General features: G+C 45.3%; 1 protein-coding gene across 10 annotated transcripts in view; it reads left to right on the forward strand.

Moving 5' to 3' along the window:
- LOC121285080 (probable E3 ubiquitin-protein ligase HERC1) overlaps window positions 1-19,113 on the forward strand; it is a 436,191-nt gene that overhangs the window by 377,118 nt on the left and 39,960 nt on the right. For all 10 annotated transcript variants that reach the window (XM_041201223.1, XM_041201218.1, XM_041201210.1 and 7 more), the window contains 4 exons: window positions 423-525; window positions 1,435-1,604; window positions 2,551-2,689; window positions 4,300-4,469. In XM_041201223.1, coding sequence (XP_041057157.1) covers window positions 423-525; window positions 1,435-1,604; window positions 2,551-2,689; window positions 4,300-4,469 — 582 coding nt within the window. The remainder of the gene's footprint in view (window positions 1-422; window positions 526-1,434; window positions 1,605-2,550; window positions 2,690-4,299; window positions 4,470-19,113) is intronic.

Genomic DNA, 19,113 nt, shown 5'->3' on the forward strand with positions numbered 1-19,113 from the left:
TCTAAACTCCAGTGGAAACAAGCCCAGCCTGTTCAACCTATCCTCATAAGACAACCCACTCATTCCAGGTATCAGTCTAGTAAACCTCCTCTGAACCGCCTTCAACGTATTTACATCCTTCCATAAACAAAGAGAACAAAACTAGACATAGTATTCGAGATGCAGCCTCATCATTCAAGATGCATTCTCTCCAACATCACAATTCCTCAATCAACATCACAAAAAGGATTATCTGGTTATTATTATATTGCTGAGTGTTATTGGGGACAAATTGGTTACCACATTTCCTGCATTACAGCATTGACTGCACTTCAAAAAATACTTTATTGGTTGTAAAGTTCTTTGGGACATATTGAGTTTGTAGAAGGTGCTATATAAACAAAAGTCTTTATTTTTTTAAAACCTGTGATTTTACCACACAGAAAATTGAAAGCCTTTGCAATAAAGGAGTGAAGAAAGTAGCTTGTGGAACCCAGTTTTCTGTTGTACTGACAAAGGATGGGCATGTATACACTTTTGGACAAGGTATCTTCCTATCTTATCAGTCATGTTATTGTATTTAATAAAATATTGATAGGACATTTAGGCCATACATTTACAGAGGTTTTTAGGGGTGATGCATTATACTCTGAAGCCACTTGATATCATCTAAGACAGTTATCAATGAGATATATCAGCACTGTGGTGCAACTGGAAAGCATTGGACTATAATTCAGAAAAAAAAGTTATACTGACATTATGTAGATCAGTAGTGAAGCCAATTCTGAATACCATGTGGACAAATTGCCTGGTATAACTTGGTGGGCATGCTTGAAGCCTGATGGAGAGGGTCCTCCTATTTGGGCATCCTGTGTCCAAAGGAGGGACCTGCCCTTGGCAAGGGCTGCCCCCACAAGAAGACCACCAACCTCTATCTCCCAGCCCTTTACACCAGCCCACCTCTCTGGGCCTACCTGACTGGCCCCAGTGAGCCAGCCACACTTAACGGGGCTCCAGCAATGATCCTTCTCCTGGGGCCTTCTGCAGTAACAGCAGTGACTACTGTTCCTGGTGGTGCTGATGGTACGCAAGAGTTGCCAGCAGCTCTTAGTGGTGGGACAGCCACCCTGCAGGAGCCAACGACAGGCAGCAGACTGCCTGACTGACTTTTAATCGCGCCAGTGCTCCCGGAAATGGTTGCAGCTGTGTTGCCACTGGCTTTCCAGCCAGTAGATGGGCCCACTTCCATGACCTTTAAGTTCTGCCCATTCTTTCAGCTCTGCCCAACCAGAGTCTCCCCTCCTTTTCCTTTTATGCCAAATTAAAAATCTTGAAGCCCTAGCTCACTCTTTCTGAAGCCAAACACAAATTCATAACCAACTGGTTTCAAGTTTAAAACTATCAAGTCACCTCAGAAGATTTTTCAGAACACTATGTTTTCGTTTTTACCTTTAGAGCGTCTTATAGGTTTGCCGGATTCAATGCTGCGTAATCATAATCGTCCACAGCAAGTTCCCGCACTGGAAGCAATGTTTGTTGAAGATATTGCAGTGGGATCAGAGCATACACTTGCTTTGTGTTCTACAGGGGATATGTTCGCCTGGGGATGCAATGCTGAAGGCCAGGTATGACATCTATAAGGTATAATATAAGTATAATATAATTAATTAATACACAAAAATTCTTCCTTTAATTTGACAGCTTATTATGTTTTAATTAAACCAAATGCTGCACATTTGCTCATCTGGCCTGTGCTTTGGTGCACTGTTCATTATACCAAACCACACCCAACCAGAAATTCTAGATTTGATTCTTTTTCTATGTTGAGTTGGCTGTTCTCAGTGGTGCAGCAGTTGGAGCACTACAACTGGCCCCACACCTCTGCAATGAAAAACCATCCAGGGCTCCTACTGCTCACCACTCCCCAGTGACCCCAGCTGAAAAGGACATGTTGGCGATCATTAATTTAATATATTTTAATAGATGTTGCTTTAGTTTTCCTGGGAGCAAATGACTGACCTTTCCTTCTACCTTTCTCCCAAGTTCCACAAGAAAAAAAAGATGTTTTCAATGGCGAAGGAAGGGGAAGGGGAATTACTCAGCCACATGACATCAATAACATTAACAGTAGCTTAACATGTTTTTCTTTTGCCAACGTCTCCTTTAGTAAGTAACCTGAGATTATTTAGGTAGTATATTAAATACATTTTCAATTCCAAGAATGATAAAGAGCTCACCTAACTATATAACTTGCTTAAAACTCACTGAACATTTTTGTGTACTGTTGAATTAATGGAATGTTAAATAAATAGAGGTTTATGGACACTGCAAACCTGGAAGTAAACATTAGCAATCCACAGCAGATAAATCAATATGACTACCAGAATAGTAGAAGGCAAATAAGATGTACTCTGGGTTGTATTCTTCTTATTTTCTTTACATTTCTAGCATTTAGATTTTTATTTTAAGCCAAAGCCTTGTTTAACACGTTGTAAAATGTCCTCACTTGTCTAGTGTCTGTGTAGCTATATTGTGAGTTAGTGCCACAAATTTTTAATTTCCTTTATGCAGCTTGGTCTAAGCCATACCAACCAAGTAAAGGAGCCAACATTGATTGCTACACTTCAAGGGAAGAATATTCGTCAGATTTCAGCGGGTCGATGTCACAGTGCTGCATGGACCACCCCGCCTCTTTCACCTTCAACTCCAGGTGACCTTCCATACTAATCTTGTAACACAATTAATGAAACTGCAACAAAAGCATTTAGAATTTCTGTAGGATTAGTTTGTGATTTATAGGTATTTATGAACTATTGCAAAGAACTGGAAGCTGTCAAATATCATAAATGGTTCTGATGTATGCTTGTTATAACAACTTTTAACTGCAAGGCTAATTGGCTCTCATTAAATTAAAATTGAATGAACTCTAGCTTTAAATATGTTCTTTTTATCTCTGAGATCTCTCCCACTTTCTCTCTCTCTCTCACAAACTCACACTCACAAATATATCTTTACTTTGAGCACCTCACTGCAACTTTAATGCTTAACCTGGGCTGATAGTAAGCACATTACTGAAGAAGAGCCATTAGGGTTAGGCAATAAATGCACCCTTGCTGGTGTTGTCTACAATCTGAAAATATTTTATTTTAAATTAATGTCTGCTGAGGTTAGGCAGACTTTTTGGGATGTTTGTTACTGTTGTGTAGCTGAAGTTGTTTCATAAGTGGTGCCACATTTTGAAGTTCCTGTGATGTAGAGAGCACACAATGAAAACATTAATAAATTGTTAAAACCAGTGTTTATAGCAAAGACTGTAACTCTTTTAAAATGATAGGTGACCTGATATTTTTGAAACATTATGAGTACTGAATTTATAGAGTGATTTTGACTTGGAAACTTTGGTCAGAATTAACGCCACCCCACTGAGGTGAGTTCAGAGGCCAGAGGGGGGCAATTTGATTGGGCAGAAGGGCCTTTTGACCTTGTGGGAGAGTGTGGGGTGAGATCCTGCTGCCTTCCCGTCTCTTCCCCCACCTCCACCTTGCAACTCCCGATCAAACTCAAGATGGAAAAGATGAAGGGCAGGCTTCCTGCCCAGAGGTCAAGTGAGGCTCTTAAGTAACCAATTAAGGGCCACTTAGGGCCTCATACCACTGCTGCTGGTATTCAACCTACGGTTGGGGGACTCAACATGCGGGGAGGCCTGTCTAGTTTGCCTGCAGCCTAGTAGTGGAGATCCCTCATTCGCAAGCATTCTGTGCCCAATCAAGGAACCTAGCATCATGAAGGCAGGGTGGCCCACTGAAAGCCACCACGCTGGCCTCACTTCTGAGCCCCCTCCTCTCCCCTCCTTGGAAAACCCCATTCCGTTCACACTTAATTCTACCTCGGGATCCAGCAGCGATCCTTAAGGTAGGCTCTAGTGTTGAACCCACAGTAGCCACGGCTCCCGATGATGCTACCTGTACTGGAGATCGGTCTATGATTGGGAAGCAGCTTTTGGGGGAGGGGTTGGGATAACCACCCTTCTGAGGGCTTGATTATGTGGAAGGCTCAACATTGTCCAGGTGAATGTTTGATTGCCTGCTATTTCTGTCAGACCTCCCAGAGACAACCAACACAGGGTTCCCATCAGTTCCCCAACAGGTGGGTGAGACCTTGTTACACATATCAAATTCCACCCGTTGTCCTGAAACTCTAAATTCAAATTTTTCCACATAATATGTACAAGAGCAGCTGAATTTTACAATTGGTAAGAACTAAGCTCTATTATCTTTGAATTTAGAGCAGTAATTTACCTTGTTTGTTTTTAAATCGTAGGTAGCACAATTCCTGTTCAACTCGGTATACCACAGATGGTACCTCCGCAATACAATGTGCTTAAAGAGTGCAGCCCAGAAGTCCTTACAGATAGGTTGCGTGTTCTATTTCACTTCTCTGATCTGATGTACAAGTCTTGGCGACTGCTAAATCTCAATTCTAACCATCAGGTAAAATATTTCTTTTATATCCTGGTTAAAAGTAGTGTTTTTTTATTGTGGCATCCCATGCCAAGTTAGAAATCATTAAAAGAGAAGACCAAGCAAATCTACAAGTCACAATTTGGCCAAACCTGTGTGTTTAAAAACCTAATGATGGCAGAAGGAAAGAAGTACTGAAGAAGATAAACTCTTTGGGTAGGATAAGTGAGAGCTGGGAACAATGCAGTGACTCTTGATTTCAACACTGTAAGGACATAAACATGAAATAACAATGTAGGATGGCTTATTTAGAGCTTTGCTGGGATTGTTGCCAGTTACTCAAGCATTGCAGGGCAAGAAGTGTTTGGCAGAAAAGAGGAAACCGAGCATCTAGGATGTAACAGTGGGAGTGGTGGAGTTCTCTTTGAGATATGGGAAGATAACAATTTCAAGGAAGTTAATAGATGGATAACAGTTAAAAGTGGAGCTTTAAAGAATTGGTTGTTGGTAGGACTTGAAAAGGGCAGGTTTTGCTACCTCACAGAGTGATGCGAGAACAGAGTGCCTTGTGAACCAGGAATTTGGTACAAGTGGGATATCTCTGACAAGTATTTCTCAAGCTACAATTTGAATTAACTGTTAGACTCTGATTTAGAACTTTACAGCTGCTGTTAGGAAACCTGGTTAACAGAAACTCCCTGCCAGAGGGAGTCAATCAAATAAAGATAAATGCTTTGTTCCTTTACTGGCACTGTTACCACTCGTTGCCTTTTGTTCCGTGATCTCTTCGTCATTTAATCTCCCCCTGCCCTCTAAATTATCTCTGAACTTCCCTTTCACTTCACCTGACTCTACCCCTTTTTTCAACAGCATAAAAACAATCACACCTCTATGTCTCTTCAGTTCTGAAGAAGAGTCGCACGAACGCGAAATGTTAACCTGGTTTCTCTGTTCACAGATGCTGCCGGACCTGCTGAGTTTTCCCAGCACTTTCTGTTTCTTTTTAGGATTTAAGAAATTAAAAGTTGCCAAAAAGTTAATTGCTTTCAGAAAACTAATATCCTTTCCTGGCACCTGACGAGACAATGGCAAAGTGGTAATGTAGTGACTGGCAATCCAGAGACCCAACTAATGCTCTGGAGACCTGGGTTCAAAGCCCATCACGCAGCTGGCAGATTTTGAATTCAGTTAATAAATCTGGAATATAAAGCTAGTGACCATGAAACTATCTTCGATTGTTGTAAAAAAAAAAACTATCTGGTTCACTAATGTCCTTTAGGGAAGGAAACCTGCCATTCTTACCTGGTCTGGCCTACATGTGACTCCAGACCCACAGCAATATGGTTGACTCTTAACTGCCCTTTGAAAATGGCCTAGCAAGCCACTCAATTCATGGGCGATTAGGGATGGGCAACAAATGCTGGCCAATGACGCTCACACCCTATGAAAGAATAAAGAAAATAAATCTAAAATTCCAATGATAGGTACACCCCCTGCCAGAGATCTCACAGTTTCACCTCTTTGGCGTCAGCACTCACCCCTTTTATGCAAATTACCCTGCCCCAGGATTTAAGACCGAGTCAATGGCAGGATTGCCTGCTGATCGTATGGATAGCAGTATGCATACTTCACTTTTTAGTCTCCACTCCTGTCCATCATTCAGGGTTTAATATCAAGGATCCTGTCACCACCTTTTTAGAGGTATGAATCAAGCTACGTAATTCTGAAACAGGTTCCAAGGGCTGGTGTAAAATTGTTCATTTAATTTTCAGGCTTAGATTCAATACCCTTGAAAGCTTAGGCAAGTACTGTGGGCAGAATCTTATTGTGGCATTGGGTGTATCACCTGCTGGCTGGAGAGCTGGCGAGAGACCCATGGTGCCTCTTTTCGAGAAGTTCGGCCACAAGCCAGTTAGTCAGTGGCAAGGCCACTGGTCAGCCATCCCTTGGAATCAAGTCCCTGGGGGCGAAAGTCCCACTTAGTGAGAGCTGCCGGCCAATCAGCTCTTGTACTCAGCAGCACCACCAAGGAGGCCCTGGCAGGGGCCAGAAGAACACCCTCCCCGGAATCCCATGAGCACGGAGGATCCAGGCAACAGATAAGTATTGTGGGTGGGGCAGGTGGTGGGGTTGATGTTTCACGGGGTGGGGATCGCAGAGAGAGGGAAGTCAGCAGCAAGGGCAGGGGTTGGCTCTCTGTGGGGAACTCCCCCCCCACCCCCCCACCCTTTCCTGATGTCCAGTCCCTCGATCAGGCACTGACTGCATTTGATCAAGGGACCCCACCACCACCACCACCACTGGCTCCCCCAAGGTCACAAGCGGTCCACAGTTTCACCTGTTGTGCAGGCCGTATGGTGACAGGTCCACATGAGGCCCTTAAGTTGTCATAATTAGCCACCTAAGTGCCTCAATAGGCAGCGAGTCAGGAAGGTCGACCATGGGCTTTCCTGCCCTGAGCTTAATTTTGGTGGAGGCGGAAAGGTAACCATTACCTTGCCTAATTACATGCCCCTCCCACTCCCAAGCTCATCACCAACAAGAGCACAAGATTCTGTCTTATATTCCTGCATGGAATTAGAACGCCAAGTTATCTAAAACATTATCTGAAAGACAGAGATAAAGAGTTAAGTCAACAGCGGGAACAGAAATATGTACAATTCCTTCAAAACCTTGAAGTTGCAACAGTTACTTTTCCATCAGCATAGGTACTTGAGTTTTTTAAATGATCTGCTTTCCTGATTTGCAGCCCCCCCCCCCCCCCACCCCCCACCTGCTGAATTAAGTAACTCTTTGCAATCTGTACAAAGATAGAGCAGGATTTGTCAATCTATGGGTGTTTGGTCATTCAGTTAGAATATAGTTGATCTGACCCTCAAGTCCATTTACTCACTTTTGTTCCATGTTCTTTGATCCTCTCACCTAACAATAATCTCGCATTCTCAGTCTTGAAACTTTCAAAAAGGTGTGTGGAAAGAGGTGGAGGAGGAGTTCCAGATTACCACTACCGTTTGTTAAAGTGCTTCCTGGTTTCACTCCTCCTAAATGGTCTAGCTATAATTTTAAGATTATGCCTCCTTGTTCTGGCTTTGCCCAACAATAACTTTTATTTATATAGCGTCTTTTAACCTAATAAAACATCCCTTGGCAGGATCATTACAAAGCAAACTATGACACTAAAACACATAGGGAGAGATTGGCCTGAATTTCTCGGTTGACGGGCCCGGGAGCGGCTGGGAAACGAGCCCTAAACCACGATCGGCCCCCCAAACACAATTTCACACTGGCTGGACAATTAACGGCCAGCCATCGTGAAAAACGTGCTGTAAAGCTCAGCACTGCCAGGGTGGAGGTGGGAAGAGGGCAGGCGATGACATCATCATGGGTGCGGGTGAGTGCTGCAAGAGAGCCCCCTGAAGGCAGACAGTTGCCTCAGGAAGCAGCAGATCTGCAAATAATGAAATAAAGCAGTAAAAAGCTGCAAAAAAATGCCCATGCATCACAATCAAGCACCTGAAAGCATACCTCATAAAAATGCTGTCCCCAGCTTTATTTTTATTTTATCTCCTAATGGAAATTTCACCCCGCCTTTGGATGAGGTTTGATGTAAAATGTAAAGGCCACCTGGCCAATTTGCCCATCCGCCAATCATAAGGTTGGACAGGCCACAAAAAATCGCAGACAATTGCGCCATTTATGGTTTTAATTGCAGGCTTAATTGTCAGCGGGCGTGCTTCCAACTTTTGCACACACCCACCGAGCGAAATATTGTACGAGTGCGCAATGACATCAGGATGCTTGCCTGACATCAACTTGCGCAATTTTACACCAGATCGGGTCGGGCTCATGCCCGCACACAGGATGTAAAATTCTGCCCATTAAGTCAACCTCCTAAAAGTGGAAACTGAGGCAGAGAGGTATAGGATGGTATTCCAGAGCTTAGGGCCCACCAAGGGAGTGAAATGAAGGCTTTAGAGAGGGTGCAGAAAAGAAATAGAAGAATGGTTCCAGGGTGAAGGACTTTAGTTATCTGGTTGGATTGGAGAAGCTGTGGCTGTTTTCCTTTAAGAAGGAAAGGTTGAAAGGAGAATCAAGAGAGGCGTTCATAATCATGAGGGGTCTGGAAAGAACAGATAGAAAGAAACTGTGTGGGGCAGGTTTTCAGAAAAAGCCATGCTAATTTGGAAGCACCAAGCCTATTGTGCTGTGGAACAGGAGGTGACGGACTTGCACTAATGACTTGACATCTAAGCACGTGCACACATGAATAGCTAATCTTGGCCAGAGCACTGTGAAGAAGAAATTGAAAGCAAAAAATTCAAAGCTGATTTCTAATCCAACTTGTGTAAAACAGTGTATTCCATAATGTACAAAACTATACATTTTTGTAAATTCTTGTTTCAGCATTGGGCAGTTTCAATTAAAATAAAGCATAAGTTAACAAAGGGATTTCTCTACTTTGGCCAAGGAATGTATATTAACCCTGTTCTCTGTCCTTTCTATATCCTAGTATCCTCTGAGTCAGATTCCTGATTTTTTTTTTTGAAGAATTGCAAACAGTTTTTTTCAACCAGGCATTTGGAGACTATGCAAGCTCATTTCACTTAGATCTGAAAGCAACAGAGAAAGCAATCCTTGACTTTACTTTAAGTTGAAAGTGCCATTTCTAACCTACTTTACAACCCAGTCGCCCATTGTTAGCTTTTTTATCAATGGATAGTCATTCAACTGAGGACTACGATGTCCTGCCAATTTTGACTTATAACTAACTTGTCCAAGGGTCAGTAACGTTTTTTACCTGAATAGTCCTTGAAAATTAATTGCCTAAAATAAAAACTGTTGGACGCCACAAGATGAAGTTTGGTATTTCTAATTCAAATCCTTGGCAAATTGCCAAGTTTTCCTGGTAGAATGCATAATTTGCATCAATAATAAATAAAATACCTGCATTGAATTTATGTATCAACAGAACAAATACAATTCCAATAGACCTAACTGACCTGACCTAAAGTTTTTTTAAAGTTTTGCTATAATTTTGTCAGTGGAGTCATCTTTAAAATAAACTTTAACTTAAAATGTATGGAATTAAGACACTTTGTTCAGCGATTGATTTTCATGATTAAAAAATAGCTTCTTAATAGCTCATTCAGGATAATTTATCATCTCAGTTATATTAGAAACAATCATGATTGCAACCATAAAATCTGTTCCTCAAAACAAAGGCATTGGGAGTGTTTTTTCCATCTGCGCTAAAAGTGCGGTAGCGGGCGGGAAAAACGACTTTTTCCCCACCGAGCGCAGTAGCGGCTTTTCACGCTGTATTGTCCGCTCCCCACTTCATTACCAGTGCAAAAACCAGAAGCACGTCAGATTGCAGGCTGACGGCCTCTGATTCGCCTGCCCCACCATGACCTCATTGTTCTTACCTCCAGACGTCATTTTTAAAGTGCAGCCACAATCAGCCTTCTCAGTGGCCTAAGTCGTGCGCTTGTTGGGCGCATGCAACTGGTGGGCCTGGCAGCAGATGCAAAATGCGCTTCCGGCCGCGATTGGACTCCAAATGCAATTTCACGTTGGCTGGCCAATTAACGGGCAGTCAGCATGAAACATGCACTGAGAAAGGCTCAAAGCTGCCGGGGTGGGTGGCGGTAAGAGGGTGGGTGCCAAGGAAAGTGAGGGTGCGGGTGGGCACTTCTTATGAGCTCCCTGGAGGCAGACAGCTGCTGCGGAGCTGCCTCAGGGAGCTGCAGACCTGTAAAAATTAAATGAGAAAGAAAAGAATGCAGCAAACTGTGTCTATGCAGCACATACAAGCACGTGACAGCATCACTCAAAAAACCTCAGTCACCGGACATTTTTATTATTATATTTCATCCTGGACATTTCATCCAACCCTGGATCGAGATTGTAGCAAAGATAAGAAGCTCAAAAGGTCGATTGACCAACTGTAAAAGTGGACGAGTAACGTAAAATCACGATCAGTAGGCTTTTTAATGACCTTAATTGACCATTTAATTGTCAGCAAGCGCGTCTCCAACTTTCGCGCACGGCCGTCGACCTCAATATTGAAAGTGTTCGCGATGACATCTGGATGCACACCTGATGTCATTTCACACAATTTTACGTGTGTTTGGGTTGGGCATGCACCGGACCTCGGAAAGCAAAAATCAGGCCAGTGTATCCAGGCCAGGATAGCCCCACAGAAGAAATGGCCCGAAATGCAAGAAGAATGAAGCTCCAAAGTTCAGTAACACTTTGCTGGGCTAACTGCTGGACGCTGTTGAGTCCTGCTGGGATGTCATCTACCCCATTGATGGGCAGACGAGATTCACCAATGCCACCACTCCAGCTTTGGAGGCAGTGGCTTTGATGGACAGTGCAACCGCACCGCAGAAAAGGTCTGCAATCCAGTGCAGGAAGAGGATGAATGATCTCATCCATTCCATCAAGGTAAGCCAACCATCTCGTCATCCTCAACACATATTTACAAGCCAATCAGGACTTAGCTTGATGACACTCCACAGGGATCTCACACACTGCCAGCTGAAGGCGCGTCACCATTTATTGTCTCTCACACACCTTCGCATCTCCATTTAGACTCATGGCCTGTGTACATCGCATCTTCATCCCGCCCACTGCTCCACTCACCACGCACACAAGGCAGGCATCCTTATCATCTGCCTAGGCATGTGTCCTGCTCACAATCACTTCATTTGTCTTCATGCAGGACAAGCTCAGACATAATAGGAGGGAGAGGTCCTAGACCGGAAGTTAAGGCCCTCACTACATATGAGGAGCGTGCCATCGTGTTGACCGGAGAGGACTGGGACCATGCATGTGGCGTCGGCGAGATGAATGGTGTCAACCCAAGTGAGGACCCTGCATCTGCTCATCCCCCAGACAACCATACTGTGAGTCCATTCTGCTATCTTGCAGTCGCTTGCCATCCTTAAGTAATCTCTATTTTCTTTCATAGGCAGCTCTAGAAAGCATCCAAGGGCATGCATCCAGCCAAGCCGTCATCTACAGCCCTGAAGACCCTTCAGAAGTAGAAGAAGAGGAGAACACTGTGGAAGACCCGTCACAGCACTCACCCACGTCTTCCACCAGCGTAGAAACACACTTCGACAGGACCTAGTTCTAGAGTAGCGTCGGGGTCACAATCTGGTGAGCACAGCACACAATCTGGTCCACAGCAGGTGGAGGCAGGAAGATCCAAGGTAGCCGGCGCCCAGGGGACTGCTGGAGACCAGGATTCTTCTGAGTCTGATGACGAGCCTCTGGACTTGGTCCTAACTCAGTTGGTGGAGCTTCAGTGACAGTCAGGGGAATATCAGGAAGGGTTGTCTACTACGTTGCAGATTGCAACAAACAATGGAGGAGTCCATCCGTATTCAGTCTAAGGTTGTAGACCCAGCATGCCTGCGCAGTGAGGTCAACACTGGTAGGATGGCAGCCACCATGAAGATCTTGGTCCAGGGCATAGGTTCTGCACTGCTGCAGGAGCAGCACTCCATTGCTGTAACCATTGGTGGCATCCATTAGTAGCTATGCGAGGGTGGGGGTGCAGGGCAATTCGATCTCATCCAGCTTACCCTTCTCCTCAAGGAATCAGCCAGGGGCCCTTGGGTGCCCATTGGGAGGGGGACCAGCATCTGCATACCCCGGGGTCATCCACTTGGGTGACTCCGGGAGTGTACAGCCAATCCCAATCCCTTCTTCCTGTGACCCCATCACCTTCAGCTCCACTGGACGAGGAAGGTGTGCCTGGAGACCCAAAGCAGGCCAAGGCCATCTAAATCTCAGCTGTCCAGAAGATGCCCACCAAAGTCATCACAGACAACAGCGTGTAGAAGTCAGCAGGCTGCCTCCATCTCCGCTGTGGATATTGGGGATGCACCAAGATGTAGCGGTAGGGTTAGGAAGGTTAAGAGCATGACAGTCGCATGGGTGTTAACCATGTTTTGTATACTTTACACTAATGTAAATAGAAAACCACCCATTTCACAACTTCTGTGTATGCCTCCTCTTTATGATCAGCTGTGTTTTTGTCTATCAGGTGTGTCACATTGGTCCCTACAGCCACTTATTGCAGATGTCAAAGCCAGGCGTCTTGGGTCAATGTTGTCAGCTTCCACATCACCACAGTGTGTGTGCACACTCATATCATTTCCAACATCACTGATGCCTCATCTTTAATGTCAAGTCTATTTGTGTAAGAAACCTCATACACACAATGTGCTGCTTGATGTTGATATCATTTTTGCCTGTTTAAGATTGAGACTAAGGCCTTCAGCTGTCTCATCTGCATTATTGTAAGGTGAAGGTCTTGTTTCCATCGAGACGTGTGAACACATGGAGAAGGATCATAAATCCTCACACTCCATTTACTCAATGTCACCTGGCAGGATTTCCTATCTATGAGATCTTACTCAGAAATCATGTGCGATCTTGTCCGCTTTGCATGTATCCAGCTCTCACAGTGCTCAACTGGTAAGTTCAGCGACAAACATGAGCACCTTTCCACCTCTGCCCCTCGAAGGCACTTCATTTTGCTGGCACTCAAGTCTCTAACGGTCTGCCATTCTAACTTTGTAGTTGTCTGCATTGTGGCCACAAGGCCCACATCACAATGTAGGGATGCAGACTTGAGCCACATGTTTTGAGTAGCCTCCTCTTGCCTATACCCTCACCAAGGTCATTGAAGATAAAAACAAATGGTCATGTGGTGCGATCATAGGAGCCTTGGAGCATGCTCTGGATCACATATGGTAGCTTTTGACACTTTTGAGGGTACCAATGAGATGCAACTCAGAATGTAATGAATCTGATGAGTGCTCTTTATTATCAAACACGCATTTCCTTGACTGGTTCATGGTGTGTTTGCATTTTGCAGTTGGCAAGGACCAAGGCTGGCCATGTGGGCAGACTGACTGTGTGAACTTTGTGATCCTAAGGTGCTCCGAATCCATAGAAAAGTCAGGATGAATGCACGCCCAACCCCTAACTGAGAGTGACAGGAGTCAATGTGATGGAAGAGGAGGGGGCATAAAGGACCACATGATGTCAAAATGGAGTTACACTTGCGTAGCATCCCCTGCTGCTTTGGCCCAAGTGTGACCTCTCAGTTAAACCATCAAGATGACACAATGCACTGTCCCATTTTGGCTGATGGATCTCCTTGAGGAGCTTTATCAGACAGAGGGCAAAGAGCTACGAGTGCACTAAGGATTGTGGAGCTGCTCCTGCCCCTGCAGGACTTCCGTGCTGACTGCAATGCTGCAGATACATTACAAGAGGCTGTGCCTTCTGACGTATAATGGCAGGACGCCCTCATCCAGGTTGGACCTCCTCTCAAAAAGGACACATGTTACCGAGCCTTCATCATCCTTCAAAAGACCAGGACAATGGTTGGCAAAATGGTTGGGAGCTCATTCTCAGATTGAAGTGCATGGTTCCAAGGATAGGGTTAGCAAGGCTGGTGTTCATGTGGGTTCATGAGAGAGGACACTTGTCAAGAAGATGCAGGCAATGACTTGTCATCCTCCTCTTGGAATCTGGAATGAGGGCCTCAAGTGATCACCTGCCTCATCTGGCCCGCACTGTAGCCGCTTCCCCTGCAGCCTCGGCTTCCTCAGACTCTTCACCATCATCCCTTTCATTGTTCTCCTCAATGGAGGAGACGTGTAGCTCCTCCATGTCTGCATCTGGCAAGTCCTCCCCCTTTGCAGCACCACATTGTGCAATGTGCAGCAGTCAATGATGATCTAGAAGTCCCTCTAGTGAGTGTACTGGAGTGCTCTGCCAGATCTGTCGAGGCATCAAAACCACACCTTCAAGATGCCAATATTCTGATCTACCAGTGTTCAGGTAGCGATACGAGCATTGTTGTACCTTCTCTCTGCAGGGTTTTGTGACCATCACATGGATGTCATCAGCCAGGTCCTTTACGGATACCCTTTGCTGACTTTGTCTGGTCCCCCAAAGATGTCCGGGATCTGCGATCTGCCCAAGATGCTTGAGTCATGGCAGCTCCCTGGGTACCTTGCACACACCTGCATTATTTGCTTCTAATAATCGCAGACTAGCTGTACATTGAGTGAGTGGAATCCCGTCCTGTTTATGTGTTGGAGTGCCTGTTGCCAGGGAGCTTTGATAGCCACATGAGTGGAGTCAATAGTACCCTGCATCTGTGGAAAACCGGCAATCTCAGCAAAGCCCAGTGCTGTGGCCTGCTGGCTGTCTTGATCTTTGGCTTAGCGCACATAATTGTGGGCCTTCGCAAAAAGAATATCTGTCACCTCATGTATTCATTTGTGCATTGATGCTTGGGAGATCCCACGCAGGTCCCCACTGCAGCATTGGAAGGAGCCACTTGTGTATAAATTCAGTGCGGCAATGACTTTCAAAGCCACTAGCAATGGATTTCCTCCCAATCCCTGGAGAATGTGGTAAATGTGAGTCCCCAGATCCCTGGAATTTGGAGGCGTCAGCAACACGGTCTCTCGCTCATCTGTAGATAAGGCATGTGAGGTCTGTAGGCCCTCGATCTCGAGAGCCGCCTAGGCACCACGTACCTGTTAGCCTCACACTCTGCGTCCGGAGGAAGCCCTGCTGCCCTTTGCTCTTGAATGTTTAGCTCCTCCCTCTGGTGAGCCTGGCATCACAATTGCAATTGTCTCCACCTTCTCTTGTGTCTGTATGCGAGAATGCAGGCAGCAACAAATCCAGCCTTCATCTTCCTAAAGTTTCCTTCTCTGCGGCATCAATGAGAGAAAAAAAAAGTCAGCATGAACCTCCAAAGCTCCAATGTCTGTACATTTCTCGTGTGTAGCTGTGGGTTTAAGGGCTCGGATCCAGTAATGGCACCTACTCGATGCTGAAATCCTGGCCAGCATAAGGAAAATTTGATGGTGCACCTTCCACTGCGCCCACCTTCCTTCCCCCAACCTTGACGTGACTGGCTGCTATGCAGTTAGTTTGGCCAGGCACTGGGATCCTCAATCACTGCACTGTCACTCTATACTCTGTGGTTCTCATGAGGTCTAATATTCATTGAGGAACTGATTATTGGAGGTGGCTCTGAGACTTCTCACATGCGAAACTGCCAGCGCCAGACTGAGAGCTCCTGCTTTAAAGATGCAACTGGAGCTTGCCCAGTTGCTTAAATGGTTGAGACCTCGTTATCACTGTGGGAAATTGGCAGGCTACGAACAAGGGATTACAGCAAGAAGTTCTATTACTGCCGTGGCTGATCATTAATCTCAAATGAATGTGCTTCATTGCTTCACTCCCCTGATTCCCTGTATTATCATTGAAAAGCTCCTAACATGTCTCAGGTATGCATCTATCCTCATTAGGCAATACGCAATTCAGTTGAATGCCACTTTAATCGGCCCCCAGTGCAATGTACAATCCTCCAACTGGCCCTTAGAGCAATTACCAGCTGAGCTATTCCTCAGATTAATTTTGTGCTGTGCTGCCCCTTCAGGCTGCAAGATAGTGGTGCTAAGACCTCAACTACCTGACCAGCTTGGACCCTCCCTTGTATGAGTGTGGTATTCCCTGCCATCATCCTGAGGGTGCATTAAGTTCAGTTTCCCCTTCCTTCAAGGATTCTCAAGCCTTCCCCTCCAAAGCTTTATGCCATTTTGATTGTGGAGGATATCCCTGTGGAACTCCCTAAATGCATTGAGGCAGATGTGCCAATGTCCCATTGGCAGATTAGCCCGCCCCTTCTTGTGCCTTATTGCATAGTGAGCTTCTGAGCCTAGCCCGCCCCCATGGAAACCCTCGAATGGCCCTACAATTCCTTTTAACCACCTACAGCCTACCCTGTCTGAGTGTGCCAACCGCGATCCATTATTGATCCAGAAAGTCGCCGGATCGAGGCACCAGTTACAACGACCATGCCCTGTGCACAATTTGCTGGGCATGAATTACATTTTACTTACATGCGCTTCTCCCTCTTCTAGGACAGGGGCAGTCCTTGCATGGCCAGCACTGTAAAGTTAAGCACCTCCTCACTCTGCCATCTTCCAATTCTGTCTCCAGCTTGCCTTTGACCCTCTCTGAGCTCTCTTCTCCATTCTGGCCCAGGGGACCATTTCAACTCGCACTCCTAGTCCTGTGTCAGAGTGCACCCTTTGACACTTTTGCCCTCTTCCTTGTGGAGGCCTTGCCATGCGGACCCTTCCACAGCATCCCCCTGCCTTAACTGCTGGCCTTGTATATAGAGACTTGTCTGTGATATCCTCCTGAGAGCGATGTGGTGCTGCTTGCAAAGCCTGACGCTGAGTCGAGGTGTCTTGAGCATAGCGTGATGAAAGGTAGGCAAACAAACTTCAAAGTCACGATCGAAGTGCTGGTTGCCAGATGCATGTCGCTTATATCCAGTTGTGAAACACATAGGTCTAACTAGACACTGCCATGAGCTCTTGATCCAATGTGGCCAGGAATGATACCAGCAAGCAGGCTTTATAATGAGTATTCATCGCATTTAAATTTATTCAAATGGTCTTCCCGACATTGCGCATTGGGAAACACACTCCTTCATTGTCCGCAAGTCTGGAATGGACAATAGGACCCTGTTTTCCCGCCGACACGAAACAGATTTTTAGGCTTTTGCGATACTTTTCGCTCCCACCCACCGTGACACTTGCCACGGCCGGGAGCGGAAAATCCCAGCCATTATCTATAACTATGTTGTAGCTATACTGCTCCAAAAGATTTATTCAGAGCACAGTGATGTTTTTCGTTAAAATAATAATTTGAAACTGTAAACTGCAGCATTGTAATTAGCCTTTTGCCCCTTCGATAAAAGCACAGCTCTTGCTTTTCTTGATTTAACTTTTTTTATCTTTTTTCATGGGCTGAATTTTCCCCCCCGTTGGGGGGGAAGTTGATGGGCGGGCGCGTACGGGCACACTTCCGATCGACACCCCCGATCGGAGACATGGCGCCATTTTACGTGGGCGGGCCAATTAAGGCCCGCCCAGCTTGACATCCACAGGGAAGCTCAATGTGCTCCTTGTGCGGGCGGAGGGGGGGGGATTCCCAAAATCAATAGTGTGCTCTTTCACGCATGCTCATGAAAGAGTGCACTCATCTCCCTGAGGCTAAATGCTGCCTTAAGGAGATCGCCTCTACTTTCAAAAATATTAAAAATAAAAATAAAAAATTTCCCTTACATGTCCCCTCATGTGACAAAGTCACATGAATTGGGACATGTCCATAATTTTTACAAAATCTTTATTAAAATTTTTTAAAGCCTACATAAAACCTCATCCTGCCCGTGGATGAGGTTTCATGTTTTATCCATTTGCCGCCGGGGCTCCTGGCCTGCTCGCCAACCTTAAGGTTGGACGGGCAGGTCCTTTAATTACTTGATTGACCCTGTCAATGGCCTCAATTGGCCATTGACAGGTCGGTGGGCACGCAGCTGATTTTGCTGTGCTCCCGCCTTCCTGAAAATTTAAATTGGGCGTGGTGACGTCGGAAGTTCCCCCCGATATCACTGCACATCATTTTACACATCGGCGAGCAGGCCCCCCCCCCCCCCCCCGCTCACTGACTCGTAAAATTCTGCCCCATGTTAATGTGATCCAACTGAAGAAGGTTGTGAGCCTCAAATGAGATGATTAAGAGCCACAGATAGCTGCAGAGATAGAAGATGCGCTGGCTGTAATTTTTTTTCAGACTTTATTGGATTCAGGAACAGTCCGATTAGATTGCAAGTTGGCAAATGTTACTCTGCTTTTCAAGAAAGGAGGGAGAGAGAAAACAGGACTACAGGCCAGTTGTCTCACATCAGTTGTTGGGAAAATTCTGGAATCTATTATTAAGGAAGTGTTAGCAATGCACTTAGAAAAGCTTGGTATGATTAGAACAAGTCAACATGGTTTAACAAATTTATTGGAGTTTTTTGAGGATGTAACTAGTAAGGTAGGTAAAGGGAAACCAATAGTATACCTGGATTTCCAAAAGGTTTTTGATAAGGTGCCACACTTGGAGTTGGAGGTAATACAGTAGCATGGATAGAAGATTGGTGAACAGATAGGAAGCAGAGAGTGGGCATAAATGGGACTTTTTCAAGTTGGTAGGTAGTGAATAGTGGAGTACCACAAGGATCAGTGCTGGAGCTTCAGATGTTTACAGTCTATATTAATGACTTAGATGAAGAGACAGAGTAATGTATATAAGTTTGTTGTTGATACAAAGCTAGATGGAAAGTTAAGCTGTAGGGAGAATTCAGAGAGGCTGCAAAGAGGTATAGACAGGTTAAGTGAGTGAGCAACAAAATAGCAGATGGATTATAGGCCGGAAAATCCCATTCCTGTTGCGGGAAAGGTGGCGCTTCAGCCAGAAGTCAATTGACTTGCGGCGGGACCGGAAGATCCCAGTAGCAGGCGGGTGTGGAAAATCCCACCAACATGTGAAGTTATTCACTTTGGCCAAAAGAATAGACAAGCTGAATATTTTTTAAAAGGTGAGAAACTTGTAAGTGTGGGTGTTCAAAGAGACTTAGGTGTGAGGAATGCAAAAAGTTAACATGCAGTACAGCAAGCAATTTAGGAAGGCAAATAGCGTGTTGGCCATTATTGCAAGGGGTTTGGAGTACAGGAATAAATAAGTTTTGCTAGAGTTGTACAGGGTTTTGCTGAGACCACATCTA

The sequence above is a fragment of the Carcharodon carcharias genome, chromosome 1 (genome assembly GCF_017639515.1).
Source record: "Carcharodon carcharias isolate sCarCar2 chromosome 1, sCarCar2.pri, whole genome shotgun sequence".
Lineage (NCBI taxonomy): Eukaryota > Metazoa > Chordata > Chondrichthyes > Lamniformes > Lamnidae > Carcharodon > Carcharodon carcharias.